This window comes from Sinocyclocheilus anshuiensis, unplaced genomic scaffold (genome assembly GCF_001515605.1).
Source record: "Sinocyclocheilus anshuiensis isolate Anshui unplaced genomic scaffold, SAMN03320099.WGS_v1.1 scaffold658, whole genome shotgun sequence".
In the NCBI taxonomy this organism is placed as follows: Eukaryota; Metazoa; Chordata; class Actinopteri; order Cypriniformes; family Cyprinidae; genus Sinocyclocheilus; species Sinocyclocheilus anshuiensis.
In genome coordinates this window covers 1,923,443-1,936,414 of record NW_015542402.1, presented here as the reverse complement: position 1 = coordinate 1,936,414, position 12,972 = coordinate 1,923,443, and the positions used below count along the sequence as shown (strand labels likewise).

At 37.8% G+C, this 12,972-nt stretch overlaps 1 protein-coding gene across 1 annotated transcript in view; it reads left to right on the top strand.

Moving 5' to 3' along the window:
* The window catches only part of LOC107692999 (pterin-4-alpha-carbinolamine dehydratase 2-like), a 9,698-nt gene extending 3,827 nt beyond the window's left edge, over window positions 1–5,871 (top strand). Inside the window, exons 3-4 of the mRNA XM_016492247.1 lie at window positions 4,873–4,953; window positions 5,543–5,871. Coding sequence (XP_016347733.1) covers window positions 4,873–4,953; window positions 5,543–5,638 — 177 coding nt within the window. The 3' untranslated portion in view covers window positions 5,639–5,871. The remainder of the gene's footprint in view (window positions 1–4,872; window positions 4,954–5,542) is intronic.
* The last annotated feature ends 7,101 nt before the right edge of the window (window positions 5,872–12,972 follow it).

Here is a 12,972-nt window from a genome sequence, read left to right as displayed (position 1 = left end):
ATTAAGCATGTAGTGCAAAATGAATTACTAATGTATGTAAGTATATAAACTAGAAATAAAAATAAAATAAGGGATTAGACATATTTACAGAAGCAAAATATACATCTAAGTAATATAATACAGTAATTTGGCGTAATATAATGTAGATGTGCTGGAAACATCAGATCAGGGCAGGGTGAGTGTTTTCTCTTCTATGGTGACAGGCAGACACATATTGAGCAGCAAACACACAGCAGTTCTTCTGTTCTCCTAACAGATACGGCACTTTCTCCTGGTCTGAAAGAGTTTTAAATGTCTGATGGATTTTTAAATGTCTCTCTCTCTCTCTCTCTCTGTATATAAGTAACTCTCTCTCTCTCTCTCCCTCTGTATATGTCAGTCTGTATTACCGTGAGCCACAGCAGAGCTGTTCTTGGCAGCAATTTAAGTTTTGATCAAAATGATTTCTTTCACAAACAATCAGATTGGTTAAAATGTTTCATGTGCCTCAGAAAACCACTAACTATCCCATCAGTCCCTCTGTTTCTCTTTCACGTTGTCTTTTGTTCACTTTGTTTGCCTCTCCTTGTAATAGTGACCTCACGTTTTTCCATTTGCACATCTCAGTCGTTCTCGTTCTCTCTTTTGCATGTAGTTAGTTTTCGGCATCCTTCATCGCCTGCCTGTTCCCTGGACCCTAGACGGCGCAGATGTAGGACACTGATTTCTCTTGTTTTCCAGAACAAATATCTAAACATCCTTAAATCAAGATACATTTACTGCAGATGCACAATGAACATACAGAGTCTTGTTTTCTGAGAATTAGATCAAAATCAAGTGAGTTTTTGTTTAAAGACATCTGTCCATGGGGAATTGCAATCGGTTGGCAGATATTTGTTCTTTTAATCATAAACTCACTTCATTTTCATCATGATCCTTATAAAACAAGACTTCATATCTGATGTCATTTTGCTTCTCAAGTGAATGATCTTTAGACGTTTGCAAACAAGACAAAAATACTGCGGAAAAACATCAGTGTGATCAGAAGATACAGTAAGAGTTATTGCCATGCTCTAGAGTTTGTGATTAATGAAGAATTGTGTTTTCAAACACTGAAGTGTTAATAATTCAAGACATTTACATTTAGAGTATTGTGTTCCAATCCTTATTCCAGTCTATCAGAGCCGTTGCAGTCATGCACGACTCAAGCGAAACCCATCAAAGACATAAGAGCGCTCTAGCTCTAGTTCTATGGTGCATTGCTGGACTGAATTGAAAAATTTGGGTCCTCAAACAAAACCAACCATTGATGTTGAATCAGAATCCGAGATTTAAACAGACAAACTATGATGCATGTCAGTGCCGTATAATTCAGGAGAGAGTTATATCAAGCCGATTGGCAGCTGTTGGCATCAGGAGGGCCGGGGCCCCTGACAGGAGCCGTAATCACGCTCATTATGCTATGAAGCGTCTGACGCGATGATCACGCTTCGAGCGAGACGTTGGCAGCCTGACGCAGCCTCCGTAGCCCAATCTGTGTGTGTTTAGGCCGGTGAGCGTGAGCCTAGTGCTGCGCTCGAGAAAGCCGATCTGTAAATAGCAGCACATGTGTTCGAAAGCCACCCCGGCGTCCACATGGGCTCATCCAGTGTTTTATGACAATCATGCCTTAATAACAGAAAATGCCCCTAAAGTGGCGTGCGGGGAAATGTGCGGCGGTGGTTCTGATTATTCCAGATGAGGGCCTGTAACATGTCAAGACTAATTACCCGCTCCTGACAGAGCGAAGGCGATGGCTGCACACAATACAAAGCAAACAAAAGACCACGAGCACTCCGTCCTTGACCTCTTCAGTGCCTATTAGAGGCCGAGTCCGTTTGCGTATTTAACCCTCTGGTCCTCTTCGTTTAGGAGTCACACTTGCCTCCTTCGCGGTCAAAAGTGACCGAACCCTTGAAATGTAACTTTTTTTTTTTTCAGGAAAATGTAGTATATTTTTGTTCAATAATGTTTTTTTTATTATTATTTATGATTTTGAGAGAATTTTATGATACTATGCAATACTTATACAATTTTAATTAGCTATTTTCTCCATTAGAATTCATATATTTTTTATTTATTTACTTTTTTTAATAAATGCAATATTTCACATTAAAATAGAGTGAAGGCATTTAAAATCCATTTTTTGAAGTGAGAATTGGGCCATCTGGAGGCATTAAAAATAAAAACTTGTGTAATGCTGCGTAACCTCTTGTATTAGCGCCCTATATAGATATATACAAAGGCTTTTGGATTCTCATTGTTTTTTAGACATAATTTCTTCATTTTTTTTAGGTTTTGCATTTAGATATATATCTAGACATTCTAAAAGAATACTTTTTGTTAGGGTTTAGATATTTTTGGTTAGATAAGTATCAGGTTTTACATCATGATTACAGTCAAACATTAAAATCTTGTTAGAAAGGGAACACATAGAAAGCATTTTTGTTACTCAGTATTTGATAATTAAAAAATCTAACAAAATAAGGAATGGATAGTGATAATTCAAAACACTTTATACAAACATTTTGTAATTAATTGATATTTTATTCAATGTAATTCAATAAATGTTAATAAAACTTCAGAACAGAAATGAAAATTTTTTTGTATTTCATATTCATTTCCTATGTCGGTCATTTTTAACCGCGAAGAAGTCAAGTGTGACTCATTTTTTTTTGACCCTTTAACATATCCGAATCATGTCCATGATTTTAAAAATGTCAAAATATAAAATGTTTCTGTCAAAAATGACCGAAGAGGGCCAGAGGGTTAATGTGGCACAACACAAGCTGTTTGATTTCGTTTAGCACTCTGATATGTCTGTGATTCAGAGCTCAAGTCAGATCGAATCGGACCAGTTCAATAATGAAAGCTTATTAGGTTGTCATATACTGACTTGCTTTTTTTTTGCCTGACAGAAACGAAACGAAATGTTTTGGCAATCGTTAACATGCCCTGCTATTGAATAATGGCCAATATTCCTAATGAAAGCTGAGCAAAAGCAGACCGTGTGTTTAAATTGCCGATGGAGTCGAGTTGCAGGATTTTGTCAATCACTTTAAATGGATAACAGGACGGTTTGCTTGATAGCTGGTTTGATAAAATAGCCAATTGTGTTACATCATGTGTTCCCCAAATTACTTACAATATACGACACTCGTAATTTCCTCCTCCTCTTTTTTTTTTTAAAACTACTCCTGTTTCATAATGAGAGAGTTTGGCCAAGCCCACAGATTTGTCTGCGAAGGCTTGTGTACAATGGCGGTTCAGTTGACTTAATTAGCTAAGGAAGTATTTAAAGGCTTAATTGAGATTGCATTGGGAAATTGCTCTGAAATAGCCAGTGCGTTTTATTCTCACAGGCGGTTTAGCTCGAGCGAGATCTGACCTCTGATTGGAGGACGCAGAAACTCGGTCATCCTCCAATCTCAGCTAAACATGAGCTCGCATACTCTCACTATTTAGATTGCTGTCATGGACTCTACAGAACATCTCTATTCACTTTGCCAAAACTGCAGTCCATTCCTCTGTTAAATATGAACAGAATGTCCTATTACAGTGTGTTATTGCATTTAAGCATGTATGTTAAGTTATTAAAAATATATTCCTTTAAAAAAAATGTTCAGCCAATTTTGAAAAAAAAAATGTTTTTACTTTATTGGAATGGTACGAAACATGGTAAAGGTTTTGGCACTTGCTATGTGAACACACAAACACACACAAAATTAAATAATGGACGTGATTCGAAAAGGTCAATGGTCCTGAAAAAAATAGTCACACTTGTGTTGTTCTCTGTAAAAATGACCACATTAGAAACAAATGGGAAGCGAATTTCATCTAGTGGAAACGTTTGGTACTGCGTCCAAACAAAACCTCTCTGAAAGCTCCTTGTTTTTACCAAATGTGGAACACAACTTCTTTAGATTTATGCCTTTGACTTTCAAGCAGTTTTAGAGTGAAACATGTTTTGGAAAATATTTCGGTAATACTTTACTTCAAGCTTTTTCATATAAATTTATAATTATTAAAGTAGTTTTAATGCATGGATTATGCCTTGCAATGCACTTTATAATGTTTTGTAATATCTCATGAATAATTGTAGCCACAGTTATAATACATTATAATACTTATCTATTAGACTTTTAGAAATTATAATGCATTAAAACACATGACAAACAAACCTTCAAACATTATAATGCATTTTAACTTTTGTTATAATTATTTATGAAAATATCTAATGCATTACAACATATATTATAAATACCTTTATTAACACACTATACATAAGTTTTAAGTAAAGTGTTACCTATATTTTTCATATAAAACTTAAAAATAGTATTTCTGTGCATTTTTCACAACAATAAACTTAAACATCTATAAACCTATATCTTGCCTATATAACCTAACATCTATATCTTTTTTTTTTTTTCACTTCACTTCACTTTTTTTTTTTTTTTTCACTTCAGCAAAAATCTGCCAAGTGTCTTCTTTAAAAGAGACCAAACTTAAGCCTGTGCTCATTCAAGATTTATGTTTACAGTTTAAGTTGGAAATTTCATTTTCAGGTCTATGCTCAAAAAGGGGTTAACAGGTAATGAATAAATCATAACTAATCCATAAGAATACTTTAGTATTATAAAATATACCACTAAAAATACAAAATATTAATAAAAACAAACATTACCAAATAAAACATTTTTGACGAGCATGTGAGCAGCACCAGGCATTATTTCGGTGTTGATCAGCTAATAATCAAGGAGAACCTGTCTGGTGTAAAACTGTGGTGCTTAAACTGTGTGCTAGATGAGTGAATCCAGTGATCTTCCAGCGCTGCGTCTGTTTTCTTCTCCTCAGGCGTTCGGCTTCATGTGTCGAGTGGCTCTGCAAGCAGAGAAGATGAACCATCATCCGGAGTGGTTCAATGTTTATAACAAGGTAATAACTTCAAACCCAGCCACGTATTTCTCACTCTTGAGCAGCAGTTTATAATGTTTTTCCAAATGTTTAACATGAAACACTGTGTTTAAAGTACATGAGAGGCCACACACATCAGGCCTTTGAAAGTGTCACGTTAGCATAGCAAACAATCGCACTACGTAGTGCACTAGCTCACATTTCATGTCAGGCCGAGTGAGAAAAGTGGAGCGAGCGCTAGGAAATAATCCTGATGATCTGTAGTGGAAATTTTCTTTGTGAAATAAGCAGTAGTGGTTTTGTAAATCAGCTTACTGTGCGGTAGGCCGACAACAATTCTGTCTTTATTAAAGTGGCTGCAATACAGGACAAACTTGGGCTGTTCTCAATACTCTATACTATTGCAGTCCCCCAACACACAGATAGCGGACATCACTGTGTCATCAGCATAAAAATTAAAACTAGCATTCATAATGATAACGTCAACATGTTTAATAAAAAATAGAGGCCCCAAAACAGAGCCCTGAGGAACACCCCTAGTGATCTGTAAAGGTGTGGATGTATCGAAAGCTAGCTGTTGATCATGACTGAATTTCTGGCTGTCTTTCAGGTCCAGATCACTTTATCGACACATGACTGTGGAGGACTGTCAAAGAAGGACATTCGACTGGCCAAATTCATTGATAAGGTGGCTCTGTCCCTGTAGCAGCTCTTCCTTCTGGATTGTACATTCATTTTCAATATTTCAAATCTTTTGTATTGTATTCCCAAAAAGGGAAATAGGGAAATGTGTTAATTCACATAGGTGTGTGTTTAAAATCACTCTTCTTGATCCAATCTACATGATTATGGTAAATGCATATCAAACAGATGATGGAATACTGTGAGTGTGGATCCATGTCATATTCATTAAATATCTGATACAATTTCAAATCATTTGTTCAGGTGCATATTTACATATGAAAATATGTATAATGTTAATAGAATTCATCTTACTCAAAACTCATAAATATAGAAATAAATGTATGATAATTGCTTTGTGCAGTGGACTAGTAAACTTCCCCGAATGAAAAGAAATGCACAAAAATTTCTTCCTCAAACATTCTTTACGGATATAAGTATCAAAACAATGTCTTTATTGCACCGCATCAAAGCAGTCAGTACAGCACAGTCAAGAAAGTTTACTAAACTGTGGACTAGCTTTGACTCTTGCTGCTGATTTGAATGGCGATGCTCTCAAAACTGCACAATGAATCTCTTATTTACATCACGTCTGCACTTTCTTATGAGATGATTCGCAAGTGTGCAGAACTGCATTAAACAAAAACTCTGGCGTTTTCAGCAGTGAGTGAATTCTGACCAATGTAAACGCCTCTGATTGACCATTGCGTTCATGAAATCATCAGAAATGTCTTTGACTGGCTACATTGCTCAACACTGCAAAAACATGTTGTAAATTGTAACTTTTTTGATGTTCTCCAAATTTTGTCAGATCTTCAATTGCTTTTGCTTTCGTTTGAGGGTATTTAACATCCTCTAACACCCCTGTAGAACCAGGACAGGGCTTGGCTAATCGCTCCAAATTGCAGCGGGGCTGACATCAGGGATTCCAAGACTAACGATATGCCCCCCTTGCCCCCCCCCCATGTGTCCCCTGCTGGGCATGTGCTCAGAACAATATGGTTATATACTGATAACTACCAAAAATCAGCTTACTAAAATAACCCGTTTTACCAGTTTGCATGCAAATCAATAACCCGGCAATGCAAGAAAAACATTTTTACAATACTTTTTTTTTTTTTTTTAAATCAGGTTATTCGTCAGTAGTGACGTCATAAAGTAATTTGTATACCAAAGTCCATACATTTCATTTGTAATGAGAGCTGATGATAAAACCCCAGAGTACTCTGAAATGTCAGCAGGAAACTTGTACAGACTCATATTTTCCTTTCATTCCGTTTCTAAGCATGCAGCATGTTGACTGTGCCACACTTACTTAGGCTACACAAGATGACAACATCAACAATGATTTCTTGGGACAAGAAAGAGTCTGAATGTACAATATGTTTCCTTTAAAGCGCAATAAGGATGCCTTCCTATCATATTGACGTGCACCTCAGTGAGCTGACAGAACGCAGGTTAAGTTGAGCTCTGCTTTGTTGCATTACCAATGGCCAGTCTAATTAACTCACTCTTTACTGAAAACTACTGCACCAACACTTTACACAAACCTTGGATGTTGTGGAAAAACAGAGCTAGGTGGAGTTAGCAGTAGAAAACATCATCTTCAGGAATTGTAGTTTGGCATTCGCAAGAATAGTATTTCTTGCCCGCTACTAGAAGTCAAATGTTGTGGTGTTTGGGAACTAGCCAGAGCAATCAAATATCTGTGAATCAAGATAACAAGGTCAAAGCAACTCCTACATCATGTCCTTCCATTTGAATTAATTTTACTGGGTTAAATTTCAACCCCAATCGCATTGGTCTCTCTCTCTCTCCTGTCACCAGTAGACCTTTGTGATGAACAAACTGTTCCTTCTGTGGTCCAGGTCCTCCAATAACATACTGGCTTCGTCCTCAGAGCTGACCCAGAGCATCCACATATTTGCAGGGAGCACCGCACAGGTTATTGAGGGTTTGCCATGCCTCAGTCAAAAGAGATTTTTTTGAGAAACTCTGAAGAAAAGTTGATGTTTATCAGACTGGAAATGGTTTCAAAATAATTTCAAAAGAGTTTAGGATCCACCAATCTACCAGGCTGATTGTACAAATGGAAGAAATTCAACACCACTGTCCAGGCCAAAATATACCCCTTGGTTTTGAATGAAATCCAGCCAAAACGAAGGTGATTTTGAGTTTGTTTTGGTGGTTCGAAACCGCTTGTCAGGACAAACCTTCAGGAAAACTTTGACTGTTAAACACCACCTAATTGTCATTGGCAGATGATGACTCAATAGGCGGGTGTAACCTGGGGCTCCATCTATAGATGTTTTTTTTTACTTTTTCCAATTTTGACAAACTACACTGTCTACTGGCTTGGGAGAAAAAAAAATGTAAGAAACTGGGATTGAATGTCCGCTATTATTTTGCATTACAACCACACCTTACCATCCCCAGACTGATGGCTTGGCTGAATGTTTAAACCAAACCCTGAATAGCATGCTGTGCAAAGTTCTGACTGGCACCAGTGGCTATGTTACCTCAGGGATGGGCAGCTCTGGCACTCAATATCCACTTTCTTGCAGAGTTTAGCTCCAATTCTAAACAAACACCTAAACAAGATAATCAAGATCAGGATTCAGGGTTACTAGAAACCTACATGTAGGATTGCCTGTTAGAGCTAAACTCTGCAGGACAGTGGACTTCGAGGGCCAGAGTTGCCCACTCCTGCTTTACCTAGTGGTTGCTCACCAAAAGGTGAAAAGGCCTCCATGGGATTCTCTCAAGTTGCTTTGTTGTATGGTCAGCAGGTAAGAGGACCTCTGGACCTGCTAAAAGAACTGTTGGAGGGGCCTAAGAATGGTACATGCAGTGTGGTCCAAAAGACAGACCTTCTGGAAGAAATTACATCACTAGCCCAGGGGCCCAGCACTTTCAGGAAACCTGGTGTGATATGAGTGCCAGGGAGGGATCCTTAGTGCCAAGTTCTACTGTTGCTGACCACAAATGAAAGCAAGTTGTTTTGTTGGCATAGAACCTAAAGTATTGTGAATGACTGGCAGCATCACCTGCAAGATCTCCATGCTGGAGTGGGGTAAGAATGAGCAAAACTGCCATATTAACTTGCTGAAAGAAGTCCACCTCAGGGCCGAGCCAGTAAGTACACCACTCTTTGTGCTATTGGTAAGGAGGATAAACCAACAGAGCAGTACTTCCAAACTTGTTGATCACAACAAGTCCTGGATGTTTCCCATCTAGAGCAACCTCAAGGAGACCAGGCAAACAGTTGCTGGACATAGAGCTTATTAGGAGAAACCTAGATTTACTAACCTGGTGCTACATGAATTCATCCGTAGGGAGGTAACTCCAACCCTTCGAATGAGAGGTCCCTGAGAGACCTGATACTCTAGAACAAGGGTGTCAAACTCAATTCCTGGAGGGCCGGAGCCCTGCAGAGTTTAGATTCAACCCAAATTAAACACACCTGATCCAACTAATCAAGTCCTTCAGGCTTATTTGAAAACTACATGGTGTGTGTGTTGGAGCAGGATTGGGACTAAACTCTGAAGGGCTCTGGCCCTCTAGGAACTGAGTTTGACCCCCCTGCTCTAGAAGAAGTGTTTGGCCAATACATGGGCCCTGGATTCCCTCCATTTCTACCTTCTAGGGAGATCCTTTGTGCTAGAGACAGACCATTGAGTGACTCTACAGTACAGTGACTGGAATGCATGAAAGACTCCAATGCACAAATTACAGTCTCTCTCCCTTCAGGCCTACAAATTCACTGTGAAATATTATGTGAGATCAGTGAACAAGGTTGCAGACTTATTTTTGCAGATCCAGTATCCCAGATGTAGATATGGGGACATCTTTCTCAAATGTTGTTAGAGGGGCCGAAGTGTGATCCCAGTTGTCATCTGCAGATGGTTGGGTTTGCTCTCTGGTTCCCCAATTCCCCTTCATTTCAATACCATTATTTGCTTGATACAGACACAAAGTCATACATGAATTTAAAAATTCTTTATTTAACTTGATGTGGCAGTGAATTAGATGTTGGCTGGCACATTGGGGCTATAAACCGCTCCCATGGCAGACACCGTGGATGGACACACATATACAGCTAAACTTGTCTCAGACTGGCCACCTGAGGACCAAACCAGTAGACATTACCCATATTGCTTCAACACACTTGGTTTACTTGTGTTAAATGGCATACATACATACATGGCAGCAGACATTTTGCCTCTTAAAAAACCTGAAAGGAATTTTATCAATGTTCTTATACCCTTTCTGGAATAATGATAGAGGAGGACGCCAAGTATGGTGGGAAGGTGAGGAGTTGTTTGTTTGTTATGGTGCTAAAACTTAAGCAATTCTCTGTATACCTAAAATGATTATGATGGTTTATGGTACTTGGTATCATGGTATCATATCATATATTGTATGGTATCATGTTAATCTGTTTGTTTAATGTTAAAGAATATGATTACCTGTGAGTGTAAACTGTCAGATAATAGAGCTGCTAGTTAGTCTGTGACTAGCGTTCGGTAAGATAAGCAATTATTGAAGAGTGCTGTTACTGAAGAATTGCAGTCCCTGATTTGAGGTTGTTTTGTTTGTTTTTTTGTTTATTTCTGTAAATAATTTGAAAGTTTTTTTTATATATATATTGTGTTTATTTCCTTATTTTGGCACAATTGGTCATACTGTGCTGTCTTCTGGCTTAGGTTGGTAGTGTCCTCCATTCTTTAAGCTGGGGATTTCTAAATTGCATCTCCAGTTGATCCGACTCTTCCTCAGTGACACCTTAGCTTTATTCAGTTTCTTAAGAAGATTCCTTTGGTCAAGCTAGGAAGTGTAGCCTTCAGTTCCTGCTTTAACTCCTCCTGGAGAGATGCTAACACAGCCTTTATTCCCTGTTTTAGCCCATCTGTCATGTTAAAGCCTGCCACAGATCCAGTGGTCACCCCTGTCCTAGTGATCCTGTCCTCTTATTCCTGTTCCAGCCGAAAGGTCAAGGTCAGCACGGTCCAGTTACCCCTGCCGGTAGATGCTGTAACTAAACCCTCTGGCTGCAAAAGTCATCTTTCTCCATTGACAGCCAGTTTGGGCAAGCAGCACAGAAGCCTCAAATATGGAGGTGGAGTAATAACTTCTTTAGAGTTTGAATGGATGTCAAAACCTTTGAGTTGGCTTTTGACCCTTGACTGTTATGTAAGATATACTGTGCACTGCAGGGGGGTTCTGTTGAACATAAAAAGATATTTTGAAGAATGTGTGTAACTAAACAGTTGACGTCCCCATTGACTTCCATAGTATGGAAAAGTCGATGCCTACCATCAACTGTTTGGTTACATTCTTCAAAATGACTTTTGTGTTCAGCAGAAGCAAGAAACTCATACAGGTTTGGAACGACATGAGGGAGAGTAAATGATGACAGATTTTTCATTTTTGGGTGAACGGTCCATTTAAGACTATTTCCACTTGACTCAATTTATTACCGAAGCTGCTGGATTTACTTTAACAGGGTAAAGTTATTCCATAAACTACACCCCAATTCAGTCCAGTACTACGGTTTATGTCAATGCAGCGCTTTTGTTTTTAATTTCGGCTAGCTTCACGTAGCAGGAAATCGAAAAAGAAAAAAAAATCAAGTCAGTCGTTTATTGTGTCACCTATCCAGCGTTCTTAATCGGTGAGTGTGACAGGCTCACTGACAGGAGGGCAAAATCAGCAAAACAGCTGCTAAATGTGACACGCACCATCCAAATCGAGTCGTTCACAGTCGCCTAGTGTGGCGAAACTGCAGTAGGCTAATTTGCATTATGTATTCATTCCAGTGGTAATTTATTTGTAAATATTGTTTATCACTGTACCTGTGTTCAATGAGCTCCTTCAAGGTTTTTTTTTTTTTTTTTAATAAACAGTTTGATTAACAATTTACCTACCAATGTCCACATCACATGTTAATTAAAAAAACAATTTAAATTACAATGTGTACACTCTTAGAAATAAAGGTGCTTCAAAAGGTTCTTCAAGCGATGCCATAGAAGAACCATTTTTGGTTCCACAAAGAACCATTCAGTCAAAGGTTCTTTAAAGAACCATCTCTTTCTTACCTTTTTGTAATCTGAAGAACCTTCTTTCACCACAAAGAACCTTTTGTGAAACAGAAAGGTTCTTCATATGTTAAAGGTTCTTTATGGAACCATTTAGACAAAAAGGTTATTCTATAGCATCGTGAAGCACCTTTATTTTAAGAGTGTAATGAAAATATTATTATTATTATTACTAGTAATACAATTACTATTTATTATTAGTATTACTCATTACTTACAAATATGCACAGGAACAATTTAAGTGTGGTAATGTAGAATTCACTCTTGGCCTACCCGACATATATACTGTACTATACAGAAGTATATATTTTATATTCACTGTCGATCTAATGGCAGGCCCGGCACGAGGTTTCTTCCAAAGTTCTCCTTCCCCAAATTTTCTCATCGCACTAAAATCCAGCATTTAGTAACATGTAATTTTGCATTTAGAATGTAATTAACACTCTTTCTCGATTTAGCAGCCTGCATGGCAGAACAGATTAAGTGTCTGTAAATCATAATAATATAAGAACAGGGACCTGATCGCTAGTTTTCCTTTCATTAGATCTGAAAAGACTGAAGCAGAAGGATGAAACTCAATCAGATGGAGAATCGGAGTAAGTAACTCTTTCAGGCTCTGCTATCACAAACCCGCTTGGTTAATCATTCCCTCTAGACATGATAATAGCCAGTTTTGTGAGTCTATAAAAGGCTTCATGGCAGGGCTGATGTGCTGCAGGGTTAGTTAGATATGCGAATTTATGTTGTGAACAGTCCCATTTTATGTTTTTGGGCTGATCGTAAGCATTGCTTAAATTCGCTCTGTTATTTATTTAGGTTAAAAGTCTTTAGCAAACTGTTTTGTATTACATATAAATAATAATTCCTGGTTTTATCTAAAAAGTTAATTGGCCCATATTTTTTCAGCACATTGGATATTGTCGGGTTGTTATATTGCTTCTCGTGAATGTGAATAAGTATTCCGCATTTTTTTAACTAAGTCTTTTCAAACAATGTAAGTAATGTATGTAATTCTGTCTTATCAAGCGTCCCATCTTCCTTTGCCAAACAACCTTTGTGTTTGTTGTGACAGAGTTATTACACTATAATATCGCACATTACAAAGTGCAGTGGTAACTGTACTTTATAACACACATACTCTTTTGATGTTTACACCGAATGGATTATGATTAAACATACAAAACATTTAAATGTTAAGTGCAATTTCAGGCAAAAAGTTGTCTTTTTATTGTCATAAGGTTATGTATAGGTTGCTATGGCT